The sequence below is a fragment of the Syngnathus floridae genome, chromosome 6 (genome assembly GCF_059516105.1).
Source record: "Syngnathus floridae isolate MCC-2025c chromosome 6, RoL_Sflo_1.0, whole genome shotgun sequence".
Lineage (NCBI taxonomy): Eukaryota > Metazoa > Chordata > Actinopteri > Syngnathiformes > Syngnathidae > Syngnathus > Syngnathus floridae.
In genome coordinates, this window is record NC_142418.1 from 10,177,128 (window position 1) to 10,205,059 (window position 27,932).

At 39.8% G+C, this 27,932-nt stretch overlaps 2 protein-coding genes across 4 annotated transcripts; one reads left to right on the forward strand and one right to left on the reverse strand.

Moving 5' to 3' along the window:
* Positions 1-840: 840 nt before the first annotated feature.
* slc41a2a (solute carrier family 41 member 2a) lies at positions 841-17,007 on the reverse strand. Of its 3 annotated transcripts, none has more exons than XM_088378589.1 (13): positions 16,527-17,007; positions 15,429-15,489; positions 14,999-15,136; positions 12,158-12,548; positions 10,745-10,852; positions 7,647-7,718; positions 7,393-7,537; positions 6,785-6,931; positions 6,130-6,277; positions 5,504-5,583; positions 1,431-1,562; positions 1,195-1,256; positions 841-1,110 (listed from the first exon to the last, which is right to left on the reverse strand). In XM_088378589.1, exons 4-13 carry the CDS (start codon positions 12,500-12,502, stop codon positions 934-936), a joined length of 1,416 nt encoding a protein of 471 aa, XP_088234715.1. In that variant the 5' UTR covers positions 12,503-12,548; positions 14,999-15,136; positions 15,429-15,489; positions 16,527-17,007; the 3' UTR covers positions 841-933. The 3 variants fall into 3 exon arrangements, with proteins under 3 accessions (XP_088234715.1, XP_088234712.1, XP_088234713.1); XM_088378586.1 differs by having other exon boundaries at positions 1,195-1,343; positions 16,527-17,001; XM_088378587.1 differs by having other exon boundaries at positions 1,195-1,343; positions 16,363-17,001.
* Positions 15,958-27,609, forward strand: washc4 (WASH complex subunit 4). Its single transcript, XM_088378584.1, has 33 exons — positions 15,958-16,128; positions 16,563-16,702; positions 17,361-17,414; positions 17,501-17,566; positions 17,721-17,766; positions 17,866-17,933; positions 18,024-18,106; positions 18,430-18,472; positions 18,550-18,653; positions 18,736-18,856; positions 18,952-19,075; positions 19,159-19,286; positions 19,368-19,528; positions 19,636-19,762; positions 19,848-19,973; positions 20,044-20,151; positions 20,549-20,695; positions 22,061-22,140; positions 22,236-22,341; positions 23,019-23,135; positions 23,222-23,390; positions 23,575-23,729; positions 24,181-24,255; positions 24,361-24,465; positions 24,541-24,675; positions 24,759-24,867; positions 25,270-25,336; positions 25,466-25,552; positions 25,657-25,804; positions 26,050-26,146; positions 26,230-26,426; positions 26,537-26,633; positions 26,724-27,609. Exons 1-33 carry the CDS (start codon positions 16,068-16,070, stop codon positions 26,786-26,788), a joined length of 3,516 nt encoding a protein of 1,171 aa, XP_088234710.1. The 5' UTR covers positions 15,958-16,067; the 3' UTR covers positions 26,789-27,609.
* Positions 27,610-27,932: the final 323 nt, after the last annotated feature.

The following is a 27,932-nucleotide window of genomic DNA, read 5'->3' on the forward strand; positions in this document are numbered from 1 at the left end:
GATTTAGGGCTATATAAATAAACTTGACTTGACTAGAACTGATGGAGACTGAAACTGAGCGAGAAAATCAATGACTGGTTGTTTTCTCTTCTTGTTTTCTTATCTTGTGCAACAGAAGAGAAAAGTTACGGCTGGGTCAGGGAAGAGGTGACGGCTGTGTCAAGCAAGATATTGCTGAAACTCAGAGAAGAGAACATCCACCAAAATAGATCGTAGAAAAATAACGCGTCAAACGATGTGCCATGATCCTCATGACCCTCCAAGAGAACATCAAGTTCCTGTTTCCATCTCTCAGAGCCGAAGAAAGCTGTTGATTGCTTAAACCGTTTTGCTGATACTGTCTTATCAGTATGTAACACCTTGTGCATCACTTCTTATTTCTTGCTTACGAGACGAAGCCCACACGCATCTCCCCCTCCCTTAGATTCAAGATTCAAGAGATTCAAGAGTTTTTTATTCGCCATGTTTGAGCGTGCCAAACAAGGAATTTGACTTTGGTAAATCACAGCCTCTGTTCAACATTTAGGTGACTAACAACAACACTCAGGACATGTGAAAAATGGCAGATATTCTCAAACATCCCCTGATCTTAAACTCCCAAGAGGGCAAGGAAAAAACTCAAAACTTAGGGGCTTATCGTCTCACACTGTGGGTAGGGCAAATCCAAATAAGAGCGGGAGTGCAAACAGATATTTAGTGTAGTGAGATTGTTGTAAACTATCTGTACTGCACTCCTCGCGAGCATTGAATTAATATTCTGTTTCACTTGTGATTGTCTGCTGATACTTTTCTCTTAAACAGATATTCAGTCAGCGAAATAAACCTGACAATCTATCTGTCTGGCATCAAACTATACAACACACTGATTTATTTTGTCCTCTCATATTCAAACACACAAACACTTTTCAGTAATATCACATTCCTCCTTTGAGCTTATCCTCCACCAATGTCTCCACTCCACCAAAGCAATAGGAAGGCCAGGGAGAGAAGAGCTGTCCCCAAAAGATCACCAAGAGCTGTGAGATAGGGTATAGAGTAACTGTCTGGATCTTTCCCTCTCCTCCACAAACAGTGCACCATACAATCAGCTATACACAGCAAAGAAAAGACCTGCAAAGCAGAAAAGATGAGAACATGCATGAAAAAGGGACACTGTGTGCAAACTAAGCAGGAACACACATCCGACTGACTCACCTGAATTAAAGAAGCGGTCAAGAACGCAAATGTGAAGAGAGCGCTGGGCATGGTATAGGACCCTTTGATCAGGTGAATAACGTATAAGAAAATCAGCTGACCAGGAATGACAATGAGAAGTAGCACCTTTGCAGATTTGTGATTTGGTTCTGAATCAAAATCAGTCATACAGTTATGCATGCATGTATTTTGAACATGAGACACATTTATCAATTGCTGAACTCAATGATACTTACCTGAACCAAAAAAAGTGCTGCAGGGTTGGTGGCACCTTTTACGATCTTCAGGAACCTCTCCATGTGCAAAATTCATATGTAATTTTGTGGAAATGCGACTTGCTTGTATGGAGACAAGGTTGCCTCCAATGCCTGCATGGTGAGAATGAAGAGAAACAAGTCATGAAGTTGCCAGCACAGTGTCATTGAATCAAGAGAGGCTGCCGAGGTGGAAGAGAGGAGTGAATCTAATGTATGTGCTTGATGTTGTTCAAGATGTCTGTCGTTGAGCAAGGAAAGCAAAGATGTGGGGTCATAGTTGGTGCTTTATTTGCAAGATTTGGCGTTGTTTTAGCAGTCAGTACACAATGCACTTCAGCAGATGAAAACAACCACGTCAAACTCCAGATCAGAATGTTTTATACTGTCCGCAAGCAGAAATACGGAAGAGAAGAAAGAAGGAAAAACATATCCTCATAAGGCAGACGTTTGTTCTGTTATCACCTGAATGTCTTGTTATCTACTGAATGTTTTGTATCTATGTGTCATGACGTTAATGAGCTCTCCGTTATGTGTTATGGAAAAGTTACCAAGCTGTGTGTGCCGTGTCTGTGCTCTGATGGAGCAACTATGTTTGTATAAATTAACTAAGAGTATTGATTAAATAATATATATATATATATATATATATATATATATATATATATATATATATATATATATATATATATATATATATATATATATATATATATATATATATATATATATATATATAATAAATTAGTTAAGAGTATGAACATGTTGCAGTTGCTCCCTCTTCAATGTAGTAGCCATTATATTCATTAATTGGGATTTATTGAGGTCTTAAGTAACGTATGCTAATTTCCGTATTCACCCTAAAAAATTGCATCCTTATAGTGGGAGCGGGGAAAAAACAAAACGCTGTTAGCTTAAGATCAGGGGAAGCTTTAAGAATAATTGTCAAGTTTGTTTTGTATATGTGAAGCCCTTTGAGACTGCTTGTGATTTAGGGCTATATAAATAAACGTGACTTGATTTGGTGTTCTGCGTAATCCACCCAGATTACAGGGCAAATGAAAACAGTAAAAGTAGTGGTGAGCGCCCTTTTTACAATGAGGTTTTGAACTCTGCTGAGCTCTGATGGTGTTTGTCCGGCAGTAGGATAAAATTATGTTTGAAGCTCACACCAGTGGGGCAGCCTTTTTTTTTCCAGTCTGTAAATTTAAAGGTTGCATATATTTGCTTATGTCTAGACATCGTTTGATAAACTGCTCAGGTTCAGAGTTGTTTTTGTTTTTCGTCTTTGCAGCCTCCTCCAGTCACATTATTTGTAACAATAAATAGCTCAAGATAATTTTACAAGATCTCAAAAAACAGTGTATATAGTAACTTCACAACTGGAAACATTGTGCATTGTCTAAAATTTACTTTCAACAAATAATTTTACCCCAGTGGGTAAAGTTTATCCTATTCCAAATGATAGTTTTCCCCACTCTACCTTCTTTGCAAGAACCACACTGGAGACAGTTTGCCCATTTTACGTTTGCAAGCAGAGAAAGTCATTGTTGGAAAATATATCAAATATTATCATTAGATTCTAAGTAAGTATGGAGGATCTTTGCTGTTGTGACAGTTTTACTTTGTGCTCATGACTTTGGACCGTGTGACTGGAGTCTTGTGTTGTTTGAAACAAAAACATCACCTTTTGAAACAATAACATCCTTGGTTGAACAATAACGTCAGTTTTGTTTAACTAAAATCACGAATGCATTTGTGTAATACTCCCGGTTCTCCCTATGGTAAGTCCGGGCGTGGCCAGACTGTATAGGAAAGGCTCGATTCGAGCCACACACATTCTGTGTGTGTCTGGTTCCACTCTTTTGCAAAAGTCGTTGGCCAATAAAGACAATTCTCTGCCTCTGATCAAATTATTTGTGTAAATGTTGATGAACCCAACTGTCATCATCACCCTTGTGTGACACAAGAGTGCTTGAAAGCTCTCTAACGTTCACCTTTTGCAAGATAAATTTTATTGACAGGAAGCAGGGTGATGGTGAGGGTGAATAGGTCTCGGGGGTCGGCTCTACAAACTGGTTGATTAGTGCAGAAGGCCTTAGCTCTTGGTTTTACGAGGTTGTGGAAACAGATACTTCGTGGAGCATTTTTAGATAACTAACTAAGCAAGAATGTTTCCACATCTTTTGAAAGGTTTCAACAACTGAAGGGAATGTGGAAAGTTAATGATTCTCGTCAACATTTCAATATGATCAAAATAAATTGTCAACTCTAACACCAAATACTCTGTAGTGATTGATACACACAAAAGTATGAATAATATTGTAAAATACAACAACATGCATGAAGACTAGAGCAGTCTTGTCAGTGCAGACAAATTCGCAACTCCACCAGGCCCTGAATCTTCTCACATTGTGTCAAGATGGAATTGAGTGGGCGTCAGGGGTTTGATTGAGGTAGGCGGGAGTGGGGTTTCAAAGTGTTCGTTGTAAATCTTCTGAAGAATGTTTGCATTTACATCATTAACCAGCCCCTTATCAGTCTTTGCTTGGGCAGAAGGGGGGAGGAGCCTTTGATTTTATAGTTTTTGAATAAATGCAGCTCTTTTTACACTGAGTAGGTGACGCTATACCAAAAACTAATACGATTGATTAAAGTACATATGCACAAACTTGTTTATTGAAAAAAAAATGGGAAAGGGTAGTGGAAAGCTGGAATTCCTGTAGGACAGAGGCAGCAAAGAAGAGGAACCAAGGAAGCAGGACAGCAGACACCAGGACACAGCTGGTGGCTCATGAGACAAGAGTATGCAGATGAGCAGAGAGACAAGAAGATGGAACAAAAGGCAGACGAGACGGCGCATAAGGAGAGGTGTCGTCGAGCCAAACGAGCTAGGTGGAGACGTGGTCATAAAGTAAAAAAAAAGTCAAAGTCTGCTTTATTGTCAATTTCTTCACATGCACAAAGAGATGGAAATTACGTTCCCACTATCCCACAGTGACAAGACATAGTTCACAATGTACATACAAGTAAACAACACAAGAAAATAAAACAAGAAGGCACAAACAATGAATAAATAAGAGTGATAAATATTTATTCATTGTTTGGCAATATGTCAGGCCGGGTTGGCATGCAGGAACCTTCACTCAGTTGGGTAGCAGAAAAGCAAGACCAGCTATTGACAGTCAACGAGAGCAGGAGCAGGAAGCATTGGTTTGTACAAATGTCCTTGCTTAGCTTGTTGTCCAAATATGCTTAACCAATAAGACAAAGGGATAAAGAGACTAAACCAGTTTGCTGAGGCGCCCCCAAAATCTGTTCACACTCAACCCCACCCTGCTTTCTTACAATAAAAAGGCTCTTACAGAAAAGTCGGAGTAGCTCTGAGACACATATGTATGTGTTTCACAAGTTGTGATGGCTCTCCCCATTTTGCAAATGTAAAACGGCCAAACTGTCTCTCGTGGTTCTTGGGAAAGGTAGAAAGGCTTTTAAATCGAAATCATTAGGTTTTTAAAATTCGAAATATGCGATTGGGTTACCACCCTCTAATTTAGCATGCTCTTGTACCACTGTAGCACAGAAAGTACCTGTATGTGCAGCTTTCTCGAACAATGATTTGAAACAATGATGAAAATGACCTAGGAGAAAAACCTCACATGAGATAACACCACACGTGGCCTAAAATGACCTTGGAGAAAAACCTCACGAGATAACACCACATGTGGCCTTTTTGCTGATTGCTATCTGGACCCTTGACGATAACGAAATCATTAGGTTTTTAAAATTCCGAATATGCGATTGGGTTACCACCTTCTAATGCTTTTGTACCATTGTAGTACAGAAAGTAACAGTATCATCCAAACGTGTGGTGGTCTAAAGTGACAACATTATTTAATTTTGATTGACGGACATAAATCGGACATAGGGGGCGTGGCCCAAGGTGCCACCAGATCTATTTAATACTTGCAATTAACAGCTGCCAATTAAACTTCTTTTGCATCAATCTCCTTATCAGACCATCAATCAAATTGATATTCTCATGCTCTACTTACCATTGATAACTGGAGCATAAAGTATAATTCCAGCCAAGTTTGGATCCGACACAGTCTTATCCAGTATAAGCCCCCCCATACTAAAAAAGAAAAAAACATGTAAAAGAAAGGACAATATTTTTGTTGACAAATAGCAAAATCAATGTGTAAATCTCAATAAATTTGAATGTCATAATAATTTCAGCAGCAAAATCTACAGATTCATTTCAGGCCAATTCCTACGTCGATAATATCTAATGTAAAATGATTCTGACTGTTTCCACTGCTCTATGCAGAGTATCTACCATAGCAAAGTCCATATGTGAGCTGTTGCCATCCTCAAAGACCCCAGTCACCCCCAGCACCATTCACACTGACATTTCTTCTCTCAGACTGGAGAACTGAAATGCAGGATGACCACAATGAAAAGCTTTCAGTCCTCCTGTCATTTAACTGAACGTTCTCCTGACTCAAGACTCGAGTCAGCAATCGGTATCCTGATTGTGCAGGCGAAAAAAAAAAAATCCTCTACAGTTCTTATAGGTGCTTTGAATCTTGAATATTATTTTGCAAAAGAAAACGTTTGTTAGATGTCAAATTTAGATTTTCCAGTATTCATGCAAGTTGACTAAAACCAAAGGCAATACCTGCTAATGACCATTGCTGTTATGATTGGTTCCCACCCAGTACGGAGGAGAAGCTGACTCGCAGGGTGTTTGGAGGAGATTACAATCCACAGAGGTATAAGGCACAACAAAAACAGATCCAAGAGATACAGCACATATGAATACAAGTCTGTCAAGAGAAAGTGGGAAAACGTAGTTTAGGATTTACTCCACAGTTGCCCTGAAAAATGGTGGACCAGTGTGGTGTCTGTTCATGTCCCTGGCCATGCATCAAGTAGTATATCATTCATTCTTGTGGTTGCATTAAAAGAAAAAAATATATATATATAGACCTCTTTTGTTGCTTTAGGTTCTTGACACATTTTATTCATGTTTATTTAACGTATGTTAAAATGGAAATTATATTTTATTTTAATTCATAAATCTGTTGTGCATGACTTTTGAGCTGTTTGCATTGAAGATTCCAGCCAAAGAGGAACAAAACACAAACTGTACCCCAACAGTCGGGGCGACAGCTGGCACACAGTTCCTGTCCTGCTTGAGCAACAATCTATTTTTGGTGTAAAGTTAGTTTAACAGCCTTGCTGCTGCTGCAGCTTCCCCCACCCTTAAGTGCAGCAACGTCTCGGTTTCCATGTTTATTTAATGTCTGATGGTGCTTAAACCTGACACTTACCTATGAAGGAGTAGAACCACTGACTGAAGCAAGCTAATAAGGCCAGCGTGATGAGGTCTCCAAAGCTGGCTGCCATGGGTGTGGCCACATTGTCAGGGTTGATCCCAGTCCGCTTTGAGACGATAATCACTCCCACCATTATAATACCTAGACACAGTTGTAAATGGACTATGTTTTCATTTTATGAATGGATGGACGGACAGTTGAACGGGAGGGAGGGAGGAAGGGAGAGAGAGAGAGCGAGAGAGAGAGAGGAAGGGAGGTAGAGAGAGGAGGGGATGCATGGATGGGTGCATTAATGGATGCATTAATGAATGCAAGGATGGGTGTATTGATGGAGCAATATTTGTAGAAATTGGGGCTTTGCAGTTACACTATCTAGCTTACATTGAGGCTTGATATTTTTAAAACAATACATTGTAACATCTTCCAAGTTTAACATGAGATGGGGACTGTACACATAATCACACATACACACAAGTGGTGATTCTTTTGGACAGAAAAGAGGGGAAAAGAGCATCTGTTCAATTTGAACAATGCATACTGTATTTAGATAAAAATGCCTAACACCAGTCAGACAGAAGACAATTTTGTAATCCAAAATTTACCTTGCAGCAGTGAGGCCACAAATGTGGTACAAACACTGGTTGAACATAGAAGGATAACATGATTGAATGGTAGCCTTCCATCCGCAATCCAGCCCAACACAATAGCCATCAGGGAGGCGAGAAGACCCAGGACAGTTGATTGTAGCTGTAGGATAAGTAGTATTAGTAAATAGTAACTATGGTGAAATACTACAATAGTTGGTTGTTAGTTTGCGGATGATGCACATCATTTTTAATAGGGTTTTAGAATGAACCTGCTTGACTGCCAGGTTTCCAATGATCAGCATCCATTTTTCACTAGCAAGTTCCATTTTTCCTGCATTTACCTGAAATGCAAACATGTTTATATACATACATTAAATATTAAAGGATGACTCGTGACAAAATATAAATGATGAGCAGGTTTTAAAGTACATCATTTTTGTAGTTTTAGAAATTTATTTGAAAAAATGCACAACAATAATAAAAAACTGAATTCTTATAAAAGATTGAAGAAATGGGGTCGAAATGCTACAAAAAGTCCTGCCTAGCTATAAAAACAGATATGCTCAAACCTCATTGAATAAAGTACATAAGCAGACAAGTATATTCACATATTAAATCAATAAAAGAAACATTTTAAGCATATAATTATACCTACACACCAAATGAATAAAGAAGACATAACTAGACATTTTTGATATGTGGTAATGACAAAGGTTTTTATAACTTGATGATCCGATATGTATTTCTGTGCACTTTGAAATAACATTTTTTTTTTTTATATATTGCCTGAATAACTTAATGACCCTTAAGAAACTGTTTAATGCATGCCTGATGTTTTTCTAAAATCACGGTCACTGCCAAAGTTATCTAAAAATGTTCAGTACTTGATTATATCTTATGTTTTGATTAATGCTAGATGTGGCATCATATCTTGCCTAATGCTAGACGCCAGCTTTGGATTACTACTGAACGTTCTGGACAGAGGGAAATGTTTTGCCTAACAACTAAAGGATATGTGTTAAAAGAACAAACAAACAAATGCATTGTAAGTGGTGAGTAAGAACTTTGCATAGTCAGGGAACATTAACAAATTGATGATGTCACACCCAAAAGTTCACATAATTCCGTACAAAATGACAAAATTGAAAGGATGATGAGTAGACGGTGTGCGACAGTGGGTGAAGTGGATGTATGTGCAAGAATGGTTTACGGGAAGGACACTAGGAGATAGAGGTGCCAAAGGAAGCAAGAGGAAAACAACCAAGAACTTGGCCAAAGGTGATCGCCAAGACCGAAAGACAGGATGGAAAACAACAGCTCCCACACACACTGAAACGTCCATGATCAGCACCCGCCCCCACGGAACCAGCTCTCACCAAACCAGCACCCGCTCCCATGGAATCCAACTCTCCTGCGAACTTGCCACACCCCCTGACTCATCAACCATCAAAGTCGGCCTGTACTGGCATGTGCAACTGAATATAAGTTGACCAAAGAATCTTGAACGTTGCCTTTTCTGAATGGAGACTTTCTGCTCTTGAGCATGGTCGCACAAAAGGCCCAGCTGTTGGGTTCACAACATTTATCTGAAAAGAATCTCACAGAGGCAGGAGATGTCTTTGATGGCAAGCGACTTCCGCAGAAAACCAAACACACAGCAAGTGTGGTTGAGATTCGCACCCTTCCTCCAATTTGGTCGTGCCTTTTATTGATGAACAACAATGGGGGGAGTCTACATGAATGCATAGTTTCTTAAACGGGACGGAAATCTCATAATTACATCTCATGACCACAGAACAACAGGGATGCCATTATAGAAAGACCAATATGGTCGTCTAATGACTTTAGCCTAACAAAGCCGTAGTCTAAGTGCCCCTGGGATGCATACATCTGTGGCGTACTCATGACTTTAGATTAAATAAGACGTTTGTCTGCTTTAGCCATCTCATAATAGACTCATGATCTGGTCATGACTAGCTAACAAAGGAGTTTATTGTATGACACGATTCATGACCCCGGTCATGTGCTCCTTAGCCAGCCATATGCTCCCAAGTCATTATCACGAGGTCAAACTGTCACATACTGTGGAAGATTTTGCACACATAAGTAGATACATAGAATCCAATGATAAAAAGTATATTTTTCCCAACACCAGGGCTGTATTATATTTTTTCTGAGAACAGAGCTTTCTTAACAAGAATTATGATTGAACTCAACCAACCTGTATAAGTCTAAATTTTGTTTCGGTGTCTTAGCCTTTTCCTAAAACTGAAGAAATAAAACGAGCACGCAGTGAGTAAATTGGATAACAGGTGATTGGCTATGGCTTTTGCCGTGAGGCGCGGATAGCGCGCTTCCCAAATTGTGGACCAAATCCAACAAGATGAACGGCCTAAATGATCTTTTATTTAAAGTGTGGTAAATTTCTTCTGTAGCATGGGCCTCCTTCCACATTGGTTACCGAGCACATCAGACTTGAGGATGGAAAAAACTTCCTTGGCACTGTAGGAATTTACATTTAAAGAATTTACTTGCATGTTTGTCGTTTTTAGGCCGGGGTGATGTACCAGGCCAGCACAGACCTGTTTGTGCAGGATAGTGAGGTTTAGTTTTAGTAATGTATAGCTACCAACGACCGAATATAGAACAGCCAGTTGTTGGTGACCAGAAAAGAATGAGCAAGTGACCATATAGGGGCCGCAGAACGAACAAGCAAACTTGGGGCTTAACCTGCAGCTGTGAGGCAAAGTGATGAGGTCAACAGTCATAAAGCATGGTGACTGGAAGACTCGGGGCGGGCCACTCAATTATTTTTCTTCGCAAAGGTCGATTGATGGATTCAATGATTTGGAGTGACATAGATGGTTTGACAATATTGTTTTTTATAAATAGTCATTTGATATATAATTATATATTGTTATATGGGCCTGTGAAATAATTTGAACTGCAACTGACAACAGTTCGGCGGCGCCCACGCGGCATTGTTTACATAAAGGACGATCGATGGATTTAAGGATTTAGAGTGACACAAATGTTTTGATAAAGGTGTTATTTATGTTAGGTTATTTGGATAACGGTTAATGTTACGTCAGGCCCGTTCTCAGCTCCTCGTTTGTGTTTATGTCACGTTAGCATACTGTATCGTTTAGCCTGTTGTTGCACGTTCATGTCTGTGTTGGATTTTGTCAAATAAATTTGGCCCAAAAGTGCGACTTATACTCCAGTGCGACTTATATATGGGGTTTTTTCCCCTTTATTGTGCATTTCATGGCTGGTGCGACTTATACTCCGGTGCGACTTATAGTCCGAAAAATACCGTAAGTTGTGTAGTATGTATGTTTGTGCATGTTTGTGTTCCCACACTCACCGCTGTTGACAGTCGAGAGGCGAGAGTCATTTCCAGGTTTCCTTTCATGCCCAATACAACAGGAAGCAAAATGAAGATCTCTGTGATTTCTTGGAATACATCCCAACTCTACCATAGAAATGCAAAAGAGGAAGAAAAGTGCTCATTCAAAAGCTAACTGTTGTAACCCATGATACTTTGTAAGACTATTTTGTTTGTTTTTTGTTTGTAATGGTTTCTTTGTCTGTATGTATGTATGTATGTATGTATGTATGTATGTATGTATGTATGTATGTATGTATGTATGTATGTATGTATGTATGTATGTATGTATGTATGTTTCTTCGTTTGTTTTGACAAATTGATCTCAGTGAAGGAAACTTATTACCCTGGCTATTCTCTCATCCGTAAGGTAAGACAAATGTCAGTCTCACTTAGGACATCATACAATCTTACATGAAGAGAATTATAATTATTCCCCTCATTTATTTATTTGTTTTATTTTCATGGTGTGTTAATAAACGGTTCAAGCTAGGTCAACATACTCAAATTGATTAAGAAACTCTTAATGTTCACTTGTAACACCAGTTGAATTCACTTGTTTTGGGGAACATGAGCAAAGATGTGGAGTAAAAGTTGGTTCTTTATTTGCAAGATCTTGGGTTGTTTAAAGGAAAAAGTCTTGTTCCTCGTAGAAAGCATCTTCACTTCTTCGCTAGGGGAAGAGCCCCTCTCGCTGCCTGAATGGCCCTTTTATAGGCTCGTCTGCTCCCTCCTCTGGCATTACCTCATTGTGGAATGGGTGCATGACCTCATCCTACTTCCTCTATGCCTGCTGGGAACCCCAGATTGCCTTAGCAGCATTGGTCAAGACAGTTGACAGCTGTTTCCGGTCTCACTCTTTCCCACCAACCGTTTCCCACCAACCGTTTCCCACCAACCGTTTTCCACCAACAGTATAGCAACTAACCCCTGGGCTTGTACCGGAACCCAAACTGTGTGTGGAGGCAAGTCCGACTATGTCTAGTCGGAACTTTTCTGCCTCACACACCGGCTCGGGCACCTTTCCAGCCAGAGAGGTGACATTTGATGTCCCAAGAGCCAGCTTCTGCAGCCAGGGATCGGACCGCCAAGGTCCCCGCCCTTGGCCGCCGCCCAACTCATTATGCACCCAACCCTTTTGGCCCCTCCTACAGGGGGCGAGCCCATGGGAAGGGGGACCCACGTTCTCCTTTCGGGCTGTGTAAACAACAAAGATGGCTGATTTGAATAAATTGTAGATGCAAGATTCACTTTGTTGTATAATTTCACACTTAATGATTGAAGCAAGCACTCTAGAATCCTTGGATTTTTTTTCAATGAAACTGACCCGTGTTTGGGTCACAACCCGTCACTTGAGTACAACTTCTTTAAATAACTTGGCATTTTCTTTACCTGAACCATGTCAAGAAGCAGTCCAGCAGAGATAGTTCCCAGCCCAGCCAGCAGGAACGACACCAGTATCTGCAACACTAAGGAGCAGACTGACTCGGGGCGTACCTCTGTACTACCACGAGAGATATTTGCCTCCTGAGACCCAATGAATCTTGTCCCACTGGGCAGTAGTGGGTCGGTCTCAGTGTAGTCCTGTGGTTCATAATTGACATTGACGGGTGAAATAATCAATCTCGGGGTGAGATAGTTGGGTCCTGGAGAGTGTTGTGGTAGGTTACGGTTCTGGGTGGATCTTTTCTCCTCAGACCCACTTGTCTGGACACCCTTTGACTCTGGGAATACCATATTGTCAAGTGGGACTCTGGCAGAAAGGAATCCTGCTCCACATGCCCTAAACAAACATAAACACTTTAAGTTACAGAACTCCATCCATCCAAAAATTGCAAAGCATGAGAAACTGATTTCTAGTCGATTTGCATTTTCTTTGGCTCTGTTTTGGTTGCAGTGTCTGAAGAGAGGGGGGTTGTTTAGCGTCATCTGACGCAAAGATTGCCTCAATTGTCACTCAACATACCAAAGTCTCATGAGCAACACTGAGGTTATCTTGTTTTACTGGGACATCCTATTAATATGTAATTCCTAGGAGATGCCTGTGGGTGTGGGACAAGTTAAGTCATAGGCAAATGATTTAGTGTTACAATTTTGAATTGAGTTTGCTAAAATAAAGTTCATAAAACAGACTTTCTTTGTAAATAACTCGTGCACACGTGCGGCTTATAGTCCGGTGCGGCTTAGATAAGTATAAAACTTTAAAAAATCATGAATTTTAGCTGGTGCGGCTTATAGTCCGGTGCAGTTTATAGCCCGAAATTTACGGTATACATGAATGTATCAAGCTGAGTAAGGGCAAAGAGGGGACAACAAGCATAGAAATCATATTTCATCATGATTTAGTATGTTTTATTGTACATTTGTGATTGCTGTGGAAAGTGTGTTGTGAATAAGCCTCAGAACCAGAAGAACTAAAACTTGTTGCTTCTGCTTGGTCCTAGCTGATCTCCAGCCGGCGATGAGGAAACCACCGGAGACGATCTTTCTGCTTTTAGATGATATGAGGAAATGACGTGTGTTAGAGATTTGCTCACTCTAACTTATTTTGCAAGAACCACACGGGAGACAAGCTAGTCCTTTTAGACACCTGCAGGTGGAGAGTTCACTCGTTCAAGGAATGAAGTCTGAACCCTCCTTCCTGCAAGAGGATATTTATTAAGAGAAAACAGAGTGGGGGGATGAGTAGGCTGAATAGAAAGCCCTTGTCCTCTAGTCTAAACATGTCAGGGGATGTTTTACGACCTTGTGATAAAGAGGACAAGGTAGGGTATTTATTACCTGTTGCATTCCAACATAAGCATAAAACTAATCCAGCTAGGGTATTTATTACAGGTTGCATTCCAACATAATCCTACGATAAAGATAACCTGGAAAACCCTGACAACGTGCAAAATAGCTAATCTGCTAATGCGTGTTAGAGTTGTGCACACTCCAACGTATATTGCAAGAACCAAACAGGAGACAAGTAAGTCCTTTTAAGCACCTGCAGGTGGAGAGTCCGTTCGTCGCTGTGTGGACAGCGATGTTGGAATGAAGTCTGACTCAGGCCTCTTGCAGGAGCATTTTTATTGAGAGAAATAGAGCGGGGGTGAGAGTGGGGGTCAGAGTAGACAGGATGGGGCCAAAGCCCCTGGCCTGCTGATCAAAGCACAGCAGGGGGTCTTTCACGATGTTGTGTAAACAAAACGACTTTGATTGCTTCCTCTGCAGCTAGTCAATCAGTTCAAAAGATCTTTGCACTTTGTTCTACTACTTTTGTTAAGACAGGACAATTGAGTTTAATTATTACAGCTTACATTCCAACATAAGCATAGGATCAAACTAATCTATCAACCCTAACAATGCGTGCTTGAAATGACTCTGCAAGAAACATAAGTAAACAAATGCAGGGCAGATGCCTGTTTGCTGATTTCCCCACCCCTTTAGAGGGGCCTTTATGTAACCTAGGGACCTCAAAGTGAATAAAAGTGAGGTTTATGGGAGGGCTGAGTAGAATAGATGAGAGAACAGCGTACAGCTCTCCTATTCTCCTTCCAAGAAACTGGAAGCGTCTTCTCTCCTCATTGTTTGTAAGGTATTTTGGGAAATAAACCTAACAACAAGGGATAATAGTAAAACTTGTAGTTAGTGGAAGGCTGCGATCCCACACTAAATTGAGCAACAGAATGTAGCTGGAATTCGAAAACGAGATGAAGCTGCAACCGCATGCCTACGAAAATGTCACCCCAACCCAACAGGTTGGAGCTGCAGTCTGTTTTTAGAGACAGTCATGTGAATACAGAATGTGGCCCAAGATTCAACTTTAAACGGAGAGTCGGGTCAATTACGTTCGATAAGTGTGGATTTGACACCACTAATAACGTTTTTGACACATTGTTCTGTGATGCAAATATTTCAATTGCTACAAATGTTTACAACAATAAATATTAGTACTTTTGGACAAATGTTGATTTGTACAGTGTGGATGTGCACTGGAGATGGTTGATGAAAAAAAAGAAAACATTTAAAGTCTTTCTCAAACACAAATGAACATACATGTATGTGTGTGTGTGTGTGTGTGTGTGCGTGTGTGTGCGTGTGTGTGTGCGTGTGTGCCTGCATGCGTGCAAGTGTGCGAAGCACGCATGCTTTCTGCATGTATAGGCCTACACATTGTTTGCTCAAAATCTGAATATATATAAAAAAAAAAAAAACAGTTACGATAGATGTAAATGTTTATTTAGACCTTACCTTCAATGTTTAGGAATTCCGCAGACAACAGCTTCTCACGTTGCACTGCAGTCTGTGGCCCAACCTTGTCCCATCATCCTCTGAATGATGTATTGTGCCTCCACACTGAGTTAAGTGTGACATCGTCCCACCGCATGACTAGAACAAATCATATAGCAAGCATGCCCACCATTTTTGACGCATGATTGTTAGATGAGTGTGCTGTCTGTTTCAGATGCATTACTGAACTGCATAACCACCACAGATGAATAAATGTAATTTTTACATATGCTAAACTAATGCTGTTGAAGCATGGCTTGCATGCATTAACAGCATAACGTACAACCAGTACAACCATTACTTGAATATAATTAACCATGGTTATGATGAACCTTTCTGTGCCAGACAAATTGGGAGAAAAAAAAGTGCAAAACAAAAGCTGAGGACTTACGGACTGTGTTTATCCACTGTAACCTTACAGTTTGCGACAACATACGCCCTTGTTGTTGCCCCTAATTGAATAAAGTAAGAAGAATTGTCAAGGAAGTGCCTGCTATAGCGTCAGTAGCACTATAATCTAACATAGATTAAATACATACATACATACATACATACATACATACATACATACATACATACATACATACATACATACATACATACATACATACATACATACATACATACATACATACATACATACATACATGCACAAAGGAATATGACTATTTCTATACAGCCGTAATCATTTATTGATTTCATTTGCAGGCAATTATCAATTGTAAATATATATATATATATATATATATATATATATATATATATATATATATATATATATATATATATATATATATATATATATATATTCTACTTTTTACATATAAAACGTTTTGTGAGAAGAATTTTTTGTGGAAAGTGGGGAAATATATATTCTTATATAAGCATGTTGATGTCCGCTTGTCTATGAACTTCCGGACTTCATTTCCCAAGAACGCTTGCGGCACTTTTCGAAATCACAAGACCCATCATGGCTTTTTGTAGCTTTATATTTTAAAAACAGTGTTTGGATTGCATATTTTCCTGCAAAATGGCTGTGGAAACTCTTGCACCTGATTGGGAATTTGACTGTTTTGACGACGGTTCACAGAGTGAGTTACTGCAATTCGGTCGATTGTTTTTCAAGTGACTGCATCATCTGACAGCAGCTAGCAAGTTAGCCTTGAAAAGCTTCGTTTCTTTGATTATGCAATGCAGTTGTGCCGAACAGTCCATCAAACGTTGCTTTGATTTACTGTCATCTTTGCTTACTTATAACAGTCAACAATAATAGACTATAAGCTGACGCTCCGTCCAAACATCATAGCTGACAGATTGTTAAATACCTGAGGTAAAGAAAGTACTTTTGTATTATGCATACCACCGATCACAGCTTAAGATACACTTGCATCATTTAATGAGTCCCCATCACAAGTTCCGAATGGAATCGGGATCAAATTATAATGCTGCGTCGCGTGGCATTCATAAAACGACGAACTCTCGGACTTGCCTTGTCGAAGTACTGACGAAAGATCCCTCCCAACAGAAATACATACAGAAGTTCAACTCAAGAATTATGCCAAGTTTTTGGAAGAGTACACAGCTCAGCTGAGGGGCATTGAGGAGGCTCTCGATGACTCAATTGGAGATGTTTGGGACTTCACGCTGGACCCCATTGCCCTGAAAGTAAGGAAACCACAATCATTGTGAATATTAACAATTAGCAAAGCAAAAAGTGGCACAGAAGTTAGCTTTAGCAAACTGAAGCAATTTATACCACTTGTTTATAAAATTTGGAATGTTCCTGATCGATGGCCAGAGCAGCTGCAAAAAAAAAACAAAAAAAGTACTGAAATTTCACTCCTATTTCCACCATTTGTGATGTTTAGCATCTTTGTGTTTGGAGGAAATGGGTGGAAGCATGCATGTCAGAGAATACGATCCCAACTATGTTTTGGAATTGTTTTGCTGGGGAAGGGACTGATATACTTCACAAAACAGATCAATCAGGAAGTACAGGCACAAATGGCTCATCCAAATTGACAGTGGTCCAAAGCATACTGCCAAATTGGTTACACAGGCCATTACAATGCCCCGATGTTAATTATTTTGAAAATTTATGAGCAGATCTGAAAGGCATGTGTGAGCAAGGTGGCCTTACCCTGACTTAAGTTACATCAGTTCTGTCAGGATGAATCGTCTAAAATTCCTTCCAAATATTGTAATGATATGTATGAAGAATTTTGCCATTCAATAAAGTAATGAAAACTAAAAAAAAATAAAGTTAAAAAAAAACTCACATTATTCTGTCATTTAGTTATTTCACCAATATTTTGTATTTCAGCTCATCCCACATGAGCAGTCTTCCTTGTTGGAGTTGATTAAAACAGACAATAAGGTAAAGATAAAAAAAAACATTGATCTATTTCAGTGATCATTAAAAGATCAGACCTAAAATGTTTTTCTTTTCATGTTCATTTGCAGGTCCTTAATAAAGTCATCACAGTATATGCTGCTCTGTGTAGTGAGGTGAAGAATCTCAAGTATGAGGTAAGCATGTAACTGCTCAGTTTTAAATCTGCTTATGTTCTGTGGCTGCCAAAGTATCTCATTTCATTGGTCATTGTTTTCTGCGTGCTATTATATAATATATATTATGTACTGCACATAATAAAACTAGAATCATTGCACTGTTCCCTCACAGGCAGAAAACAAGTTCTACAATGGTTTATTGTACTATGGAGAGGGAGGTAATCTGCCGGTCATCTACTCCTTTTTTTCCTTACCAGTATAATATTGCTCATTGTTTCAGTATGGATTAATTAGACTCATGCATCCCCTTTTAACAGTGTCTGACCTTAGCGTTGTTGAAGGCGAGTGCCAAATTCAGATGGGCAGATTCATCTCCTTCTTACAGGTAGCGAATGAAAGAATTTGTTTAATAAATAACAAAATAATAGTGTCTTATTTACAGTACAAAAAGAATTGACTCATAATTGTCTATCAGGAGCTGTCCTGTTTTGTATCAAGATGTTATGAAGTGGTTGTCAACATTGTTCATCAGCTGGGTGCCCTCTACAACAGCAACAAGTAAGTTCACAAAAGCCACGTGAAGAACAGATGAAAATGTTTATATATTCATGCTTTACTCGCACTCCCCATTCATTTTCTGTAGCATGTGGAATGTTAACTGTAAAACTTTGTTAAGACAGAACAAGTTTGATTAATCATTACAGGTTACATTCCAACATAATCATAGGATCAAACTAATCCATCAACCCTAACAAAAACTAAGCAGTTGACTGTTAAATTCATATTGGAGCAGGAAAGGAATTATCTTTGCACTGTCCAGCTCATTCATAAACTCTGACCTTTGTACCCGTAAATAACTGACAAATAATATAATATTTCAGGGCTGCAACTAAAATTATTGATTCATCGGGTGTCCATTTCCAGGTAAGCCTTCACATATCGCCTGTGGTATTTTTGGGTGAATTTTTTTTAAACCCTCTGTATTCTTTTTCCGTCTGCAGATAGTTTATGAACACCTTGGTGATTTATTAGTGGTTCTACTTACCCTTGATGAAATCATGGAAAATCACGGGACACTCAAAGATCACTGGAAGATGTATAAGAGGTACCACGGTAGTTTAATTTACAGAAAAATTGATTCGTAATTCACATTTTGGCATATATTTGTTGCAATAATTTGGTTGCAGGTTATTGAAGTCTGTGCACCACAATCCCGGGAAATTTTCAATTGCCGAAGAGAAACTGAAACCATTTGAGAAGCTTTTGCTCAAACTTGAAGGACAGTTGCTCGATGGCATGATACTGCAGGTAACTTCCTTTTAAATATCAAATAATCAAACCAAAAACCATTAACCAATTAATCAAGCCTGACCAATGCTGTCTTGTCTCGCACACTGCAACAGGCATGCGTTGACCAGAGGTTTGACGATCCTGCCAAGGGAGTAACTATCACCAAAAATGCCACTTTTGCCGAGGAGTTTGCCTTCAATATACGGACCATCTTCTCCAATGTGGAGTCCAAGATTGGTCAGGTTTAATTCATGTGATATTTGTTCACCATACGTTGTTCTAACATAATTTTGAGTGATTTACGTCTGTGTGGTTTACAGGGGAACCATCAGAAATTGATCAGAGAGATAAATACGCAGGAGTGTGTGCTCTCTTTGTGCTTCACTTTTACATCTTTAGAACTGTAGACAAAAAGCTCTACAAATCACTCCTAGATGTCTGTAAAAAGGTATTCAGAAAAGTCCCGCTGGATTGATCACTGCTTATTCCCTTGACACAGCTTGTTGAAGCTTTCGTGTTTGTCCTTCAGGTTCCTGCTGTCACTCTGACTGCCAACATCATCTGGTTCCCCGACACATTCCTGCTTAGCAAGGTTCCCGCTGCAGCTAAAATGATCGACAAGAGAAGTATTCAAGCCATCCGATCGCATCGAGACACCTTCCTTCAGCAAAGAGCCCAGACACTGTTGAAGTAAGTCATCTGTGGCCTTTTTTTTTTTTTTTTTTTTTTTTTTTTTTTTTTTTTAGAAGGTCAGCAACAATTGCAGGTTTTGTAACATGATGTCGGCCTGTCTTCAGGGATGTTCAGTCGTACTATGTGTTTGTAACGTCATGGATGATGAAGATGGAGTCCATTCTGTGCAAGGAGCAAAAGACTGACAAGATGGCTGAAGACCTTAACAGCAGGTGTAATGTATTTGTTCAGGTAAAACAAATCTAGATGACTTCATTGATCCGTCCAAATATTTTTTCTCTGTGACAACTTACTTGGTGTTTCCTTTCACACAAAGGGTGTCCTATTTGCATACAGCATCGGTACCATTATCAAGACCACCATGAACATGTACATGTCCATGCAGCGGCCCATGACCAAGACCTCTGTCAAGGCGCTGTGCCGATTGGTGGAATTGTTAAAGGTGCGTTACCATGGAGGCTGTCAGGACTTGGCAGACGTACTGATCTTGTGTCATGTCACTGACCCTCAAGGCTGTGGAGCACACGTTTCACAGACGGTCGATGGTCGTCGCAGATTCTGTCTCTCATATCACTCAGCAATTGCAGTCGCAGGCCCTCAACGCTATCTGTGTTGCCAAGGTAACGCACGCTATATGGGATCACATGACATTTCGCTCGTTGTGTATCTCCTCTCCAGTCACTTGTTATTGCTGCATTGTGGTTGTAGACTCCAGTAGTGTAGCAGTGGGACAGTGGTAGTATTTTAACAAATCTCGGCAATTTGAAACCGTTCCTGGCTTTGCTAAAAAACCCACCCACTGCATTAACTCCATAAAAAGCAGCCAGGCTGGAGGAAGAGCATGATTCGAGCCACACTTGGTGTGTCTGGTTTCCGCCCTTTTGCAAAAGTCGTTGGCCATTTAAGACAACCCTCTGCCTCTGTGAAATTCTTGATAAATGTTCATGAACCCAACAGTCATGATAGACCAAGGATCAAGCATTACGCCACACTCTGCTTGCTTATTCTTGTCCCCAGAAACGAGTGATATCTGACAAGAAGTACAGCGAGCAGCGTCTGGATGTGCTGTCCTCCTTGGTGCTTGCCGAAAATGTCCTCAGTGGACCCAGCACAAAAGAGAGACGTCTTGTCGTGTCTTTGGCTCTCTGTGTTGGCACTCGGATGGTAAGTGCGCACCGTTCAGGACACTGAGCCATCATTTTTTCATATTTGAATTTTACACGAAACATGTCCATCAGTCATCAGGTCGCGACTCATGTCAAGCTTTGTCACCATCTTCTGGCGAAATTTGGAATTGCGTTTTGAGCCAATTCGCGCCTGGGCCAAATCCAATAACACATCCTACGCACCATCTAGCCACCATGTCACTTCACACAGCTCTAGAATTGAGTGATGGTGTCCTGCGCTTTGCATTGCACTTGGATGCAGCTGCTCGTTCATGGAAACCCTTTCCATGAAACGCTGTTTTGAAGGCCACATGAATTTTGCATTGCCATAGCAATTGACTCAGCAGAAAAAAGACCTGGCACTATACACCCCAGCTTGAATGACTCCATCCACTTTTTTATTTATTTATTTATTTATTTTATTTCAGATGGCTTTGTTTGGCAACTGCCCTCTTGACATGCACTTCAATAACTGAACTCCCCACAACATCAACCCCCCCTTAAAAAATAGATTAATGTCACTGCTAGCATCTTATCACAATTCCAGTTCCTGAGAGCGACCCATTCTTTCACAAATGTTACACTGTAAAAACTGTCTGCATTCCTTGGTGCTTGACTAAACACCCTCGGCCTTGGATAAGAACACCCAGATGGGGGAGCGAATACTTTGGACAGTATTGTGTCTTTTTTTTTTCTTCGATAAGAGCCCAGGAGACAAAACCATCTTTTGTGCACATTAATTCAAAGAGGTCAGAGCAACAGCACAGAGTAGCAAGCAGATAACGATGCCATCTGGAAAACACAGATACTTATACACAACCATTGGTGTGTATTTGTGCATCTGTACTTATATTCCTTCAAGGTTTCTTTCTTTCTTCGATTGTGTCTCCTTTGCCTCATACCTTCCTGAAATGAAATACACTCCCTGTGGACCTAAACTTTGCACCAGGGGTGGGCAATAAATTTTACAAAGACACCGCATAAACTGAAATGCTGGAAATCCAACTTGGTAACCTCAGTTTGTCTAAAATATTATTTTTAATGGATTGAGAAAAAGCAAGTTATCTGGTTTTGGCCCCAACCACCAACTCTTATTAACCAATCAGGATTCAGACTCCCACATATGTAGAATTCGAAGTATTGTTGTTTTCTGTGTGTGCTACACTTTAACACAGTGTACACAGAACAACAACAAAAAAACTGTGAAAAGATATACAAAGAACTTGTGGCATTGTAATATAGCATACCTCTTAAGTTATATATTGTCATGAACAATTCCCGGTCAGCATTGTCATATTATATCACAATGTGATGAATATTTAAAATTCAAAGCATGATGTAAATAACATTTTATATGCTCTAGAAAACCTTCAGAGATGAGGAGTTGCTTCCACTGCAGCTTGTGTTGAAGAAGCTGGACCTGATTAGTGAGCTGAGTGAGAGGTGGGAAATGACAGGATGACACTCACCAATTTGGATACGACAGATGTGTGCTTAGTGGTTTTTTTTTTGGTTTTTTTTTAAACTTTATTTCTAAGGGTCAAACTTCAGTGTGACTGCAGTTTCCTTTACTGGCACCGAGCAGTGTTCCCTATCTACTTGGATGATGTCTATGAAAATGCAGTGGATGCAGCACGGATGCACGTAAGAACCATAACCTTGTTATTTATCGCATTCATGTCAGTTTTATCTGCATTGGAACTTTGATTTTATGGTGGTTTATTCCAGAATTGGCTGTAATTCACAACAAGGCCAGTACACGGTGCTGTGTTGCTGTGAAAAGACAGAGACTGGTTGGTCAAATGTTGCCAGGCTCTGCGCATAGCTAAAGAGAATTCAGACCACAAGAGACTTGAGCAGACTAAACCATGTCAGTATGGCTGCCATGTTGGCAGTGGTAGTGTTCATATCATTTAGGAACATGCAATCCCCTCCAAAATTACTGGAACAGCAATGTCAATTCCTTTGGTTTTGTTGTAGACATTTGGATTTCAAACCTAAAGACGGTTCAGGTTTCCAACTCTTATTCCATCGTATCTTTTTAAAATTTTCATTCAGTGTCGATAAGATCCTATTTTGGCTGACAAGAAACCCTGTCACTAAATCTGTGCACGATATCAACTGTGTCACATGGTGAATAAATGAATTGGTAAGTGTGAAGCACCAGATCAAAGTATAATACTTACCACTGTTAGGCTCAACACGGTTCATTAGTTGAAGTTTTCATTTTTACCATGTGATGACAGATATTTCAGTGTCTTTTTGAGGCATTTTAACTGTGACCTCCTCTTTTGCTGTGCTGCCTTGATTGGTTCCTGCAGTACATGTTTAGCGCCCTGAGGGACTGCGTGCCTTCAATGCTGCAAACCAAACACATGGAGTCATATGACCAGCTACTGGAGAGCTACGACAAGGAGATCATGAATGTTTTCAATGAGGTGAGTCAATGGACCACAATAGAAAGGAAGTACCAAAATGACAGAACCAAAATCAGACCATTTGCTCTTTTTGTGTTGAATTAAAGCACCTGCTGGATAAACTGTGTAAAGAAATCGAGAAGGACTTGCGGCTTTCTGTTCACACGCACCTGAAGCTGGACGACAGGAATCCATTCAAAGTTGGAATGAAGGACTTTGCGCACTTCTTCTACCTCAAACCCATCAGATTCTTCAACCGGTTCATTCATATCAAAGGTTTTGAAAAAGTCCAGCTCTTAATAAGACCTCCAATCATATTTACAATCAGCCAAAACTGCAATTCTCAACTGGTGCAACACTTGACACTATCAAAAACAAAATATAAATTGTGCACACACAAAAATGTTAGTGCAAAATGTCACATTATTGCTGTTCATAATCAGTGCAAATGTCCTTCCAGAATACGTGACCCACTACCTGGATAAAACGTTCTACAACCTCACCACTGTGGCTCTCCACGACTGGGCCACTTACAGCGAGATGAGAAACCTTGCCACACAGCGTTACGGGTTGTCAATGACAGAAGCACACCTGCCGAGTCAGACCCTGGAGCAGGTCTGTCTGTTGCTTTGTAACATATCATGATGGCAATGCAATTAACTTTTCTTTTAGATTGTGCCTCTCGTGCAAAATGTGCAATAAAAAAAAACTATTTATGAACAGGTTCAGATTTAAATGAACCAACGTTTGAGCTGATGTCGATAGATGCAGCAGCCTTAAAAATGGCGTGTACTCGAACCTTTGCCATGTCTCTTCTTAACAGGGGCGGGCAACTTCTTGCATTTGCAGGTCATGCTATCCTTTTGAGAAGGCAAATGGATCTGTTTTCATCTAATCAATCTTCCCTGAGGCTCCACCATTTGCCTTGTGTAGGAGCAGATGCACTGGTGGCGCTGGGGGGGTCGCGGGGCTACTGCCCCCCCCCTCTGAAATATATGATAATTGACATGGAACAAATTTGATAAGTGCTGATAATATTCTCCTAACACTGCGTATTTCCATCAAGGGCCTGGATGTGTTGGAGATCATGAGGAACATCCATGTTTTTGTCTCACGCTACCTTTATAACCTCAACAACCAGGTTAGAATTGTAGCCTTCTTGTTTATTTTCTTAGCAGCACTACCAATGCTACTGCTGCTGCATTGTGAAGTATTTTATAAAGTAGCAACTATTATTGTCTCACAGATCTTCATTGAGAAGGCAAGTAACAACAAGCACTTGAACACCATCAACATCCGACACATCGCCAACTCTATCCGCACCCACGGCACTGGAATTATGAACACCACGGTGAGTGTACACGGAGATGTGCTTTGAGTTTATCATTGCTTGTATTAGCTCACAGGAGCAATTTATCTCCTTCAGGTGAACTTCACCTACCAGTTCTTGCGCAAGAAGTTTTACATCTTCAGTCAGTTCATGTACGATGAACACATCAAATCCAGGCTCATCAAGGACATTCGCTTCTTCAGAGAAACAAAGGACGAATCCGACCAAAAGGTGTGACAAGTAAATTTTAAGAAAACCAGAAATTTCTGAGGATGGAAATATTTTTTCTTAACATTGTCTGATGATTGTTGTAGTATCCTTTTGAGCGTGCTGAGAAGTTTAATCGTGGCATCAGGAAGCTGGGCATCACTCCTGATGGACAGAGTTACCTGGACCAGTTCAGACAGCTCATCAGTCAGATTGGTAAGATCTACACACAAATGTTCATCTTACTGTGTGTGCATATGCTTGCCGGTATGTACTTATTTTTTTTTTTTTAGTTCTTTGCTTTATCTAAATTAACAATTGCGCATAACGTTCATCTTTTCCTGTTTTTTTAAATTATTTTTCCATATTTCATTTCTATGTATTCCATCTTGGATGATTTGTTTTCAGAAATCTGTTGCAGGAATAGAATGGAATGCTTCCAAAATATTTTGGTTTAAGTACGCTCACAAAAATAGATTAGTCTCAATGTCAGGATTACATATAAAATTATTTTGCTTGGTGTTTAATCTTTGTATAAGAAAATCATATTGTTTAAAGCTTTCAAATGTGTAACATTGTGTCAAGTAACTTAACGTGGGATGCGCACTTGTCTTCAAGGTAACGCCATGGGTTACGTGCGTATGATCCGCTCAGGAGGACTCCATTGCTGTAGTAATGCAATTAGGTAAGCTTTCGAATGACAAGATACATTAGAAATTTTAATAGTGGCTTGGATGGATGCCACCAGTCAAATTAAAAACAAATGAATGCTATTTATGAATGATAGTTTATATTTGTCTTATGGGTCTTGAAGGTTTGTCCCAGACTTGGAGGATATTGTCAATTTTGAGGAGCTGGTAAAGGAGGAAGGACTGTCGGAGGAAACTCGGAGAGCTGCAAGGTAACACCTCGGACTACCATGCTGACATTCTGTCTTTTATGTGGATTAGGATGATGACACATCTAGATAAACGTCACCTCTCGATATTCAATTGTCATATACAGCGTACTGGATACCGTATTGGGAGATTTGACGAGCAATTCTGCTGAGGGCACGGAATACTTCAAGATGCTGGTGGAAGTATTTGCGCCTGAGTTTCGACGTGCAAAGAACATGCACCTGAGAAACTTCTACATGATTGTACCCCCACTGGTCAGTACAGAGGCGTGCTAACTTCTGGTCTAATGTCGCTGGCCTTCAAATAACAATAGCATCCAATTTTTTAAATATAGTAGCAGTCTGCTGAAATGGCGTCACATTACAATAAATGACATATTTTAGCTAAATAAAACCTTTTGAAGTATCCAAAATTAATATGCACAGCACCAAACAAGAATACAGCTTTTGTGATGACATTTTTAATACATTTGACACCAGCACATCAATTTCTCCTTTAGACTGTGAACTTTGTGGAACATTCAATCAGCTGCAAAGAGAAGTTGAACAAGAAGAACAAGATGGGAGCTGCTTTTACAGATGATGGATTTGCTATGGGCAAGTAACCTTCATTGCTTGGGGAAAATCGTAAAACGCATGCATGAATGGCTCGTGATTCTGCTTTTCTCATCTTACCCAAGGTGTGGCATACATCCTGAAGCTGCTGGATCAATACTTGGAGTTTGACTCCCTGCACTGGTTCCAGTCAGTCAGAGATAAGTACAAGCAGGAGATGAATGCCATGGTGAAGGAGCAGCATCTTCAAATTGCCAGTCAGGATCAAAAGTTGCTCCAAACAATGAACCTCACCCAGAAAAGATTAGATCTCTACCTTCAGGTACCCACTTCATGGAACCTTGCCTCCCTCTCTCATGAGCTTTGCTCCTTCTTGAATTGGCTCATTTTCTCATACGGAGTATTTTTGTTCTGTTTGATGTCCATCTGCAGGAGTTTGAGTTACTTCACTTTTCCTTAAGCAGCGCCCGCATATTCTTCAGAGCGGACAAGACAGCAGCTGAGGAGACTCAGGAAAAGAAGGATAAAGGTTTATTAATGAGTCATAAATTATTTTTTAGAATGTGCTTCTAGTAAATGAATTGTAAAGTTAATGGTTTTGGTCATCCACCCCCTATAGAAAACGCCTCTAAAACTGGAGGATCTACCGATGGAGCCAGCACTCCAGAAGCTGGATCAAAGTGACCTTGTGATTTCGGCAGCAAGTGAACAAAGAATGAAAGAGAATGTGTAATAGCTCAAGACTGTGCTGTAAGGAACATTTGGCTGACATCAAAAGACTACAAATTTGACAGATTTATCACAGAAGAATGTCTGGTAGATTTTGTGTATATGCTTTTATCAACGATTGTGTACTTATCAAGACTTACTGTGTGCTGTATTTTCTGTCAATCCATTTTATGTACAGCTTACCATCAATAGGGTCACGACCCAAGGTGAGCTGGAGTTTATACAAGCTGACTTTGGGCGAGGGGCCTGCACTGGTCGTTAACCAATAATAAAAATGAGAACATCTAATAGTTTTTTGGTTGTACCCTAATCAGTGAGCTCAAAATTGGATTTTTCATTTGCAAAGTAGCCTTGAGAAATGCAGAACAAGCATGTATACAAATGCCATGTTTTGTCATAGGTGGCGTCATGATTGTTTATGGCCTTAAGTGGGAGCTTTGTTCTTAATGCCTCATTATATTTGTGTGCCATATTTGCATACAGCTCATTTTACTGTCCTTTTACCACATTGTTAAAATGTAAATGTGCCTTTCTGAACTGTAGGTATAGTATATTTGATTTAAAGAACAATAGATTGATGTAGAAATAACTACACTGAATCTCTTGCACAATACAAGACTTTTTTGCAGCACTGATAATTGCATTTTACACATTTCTTAATTTTATATTCATTGTAATATTTGCCTAACATGACATTCCATCAATTTACCATCCTTGGGTACATATTTGAAAACTAATAAAACTTGCACTTTGGATTATTTTTTGTTTAGCGCTTATACATAGTGTGTGTGTCATTTTTCCAGTGTTTTGGTTGATGACCTCTTAACTACATACAGTACAAGAGACATTGTAATTCAGGAAAGCTTTTGTCTCCTTTAATACAAAGATGAAGCGGTTGCCTCAAGAAATACAAGACAGATCTGCACTGGTTTCTCCACAATTTTCCCTATGAAATTCTTCTGTTCAAACTGCTTCAACTCACTTTTCTACTTATGCTTTGTACTGAAAACTATATTTTTTGTTCTTTTTGTGACCATGTTGCTTTTATTTTTTTTTAATTTGAGAAACAATTCCTTGTGTGATACTTAATTTGATGCCC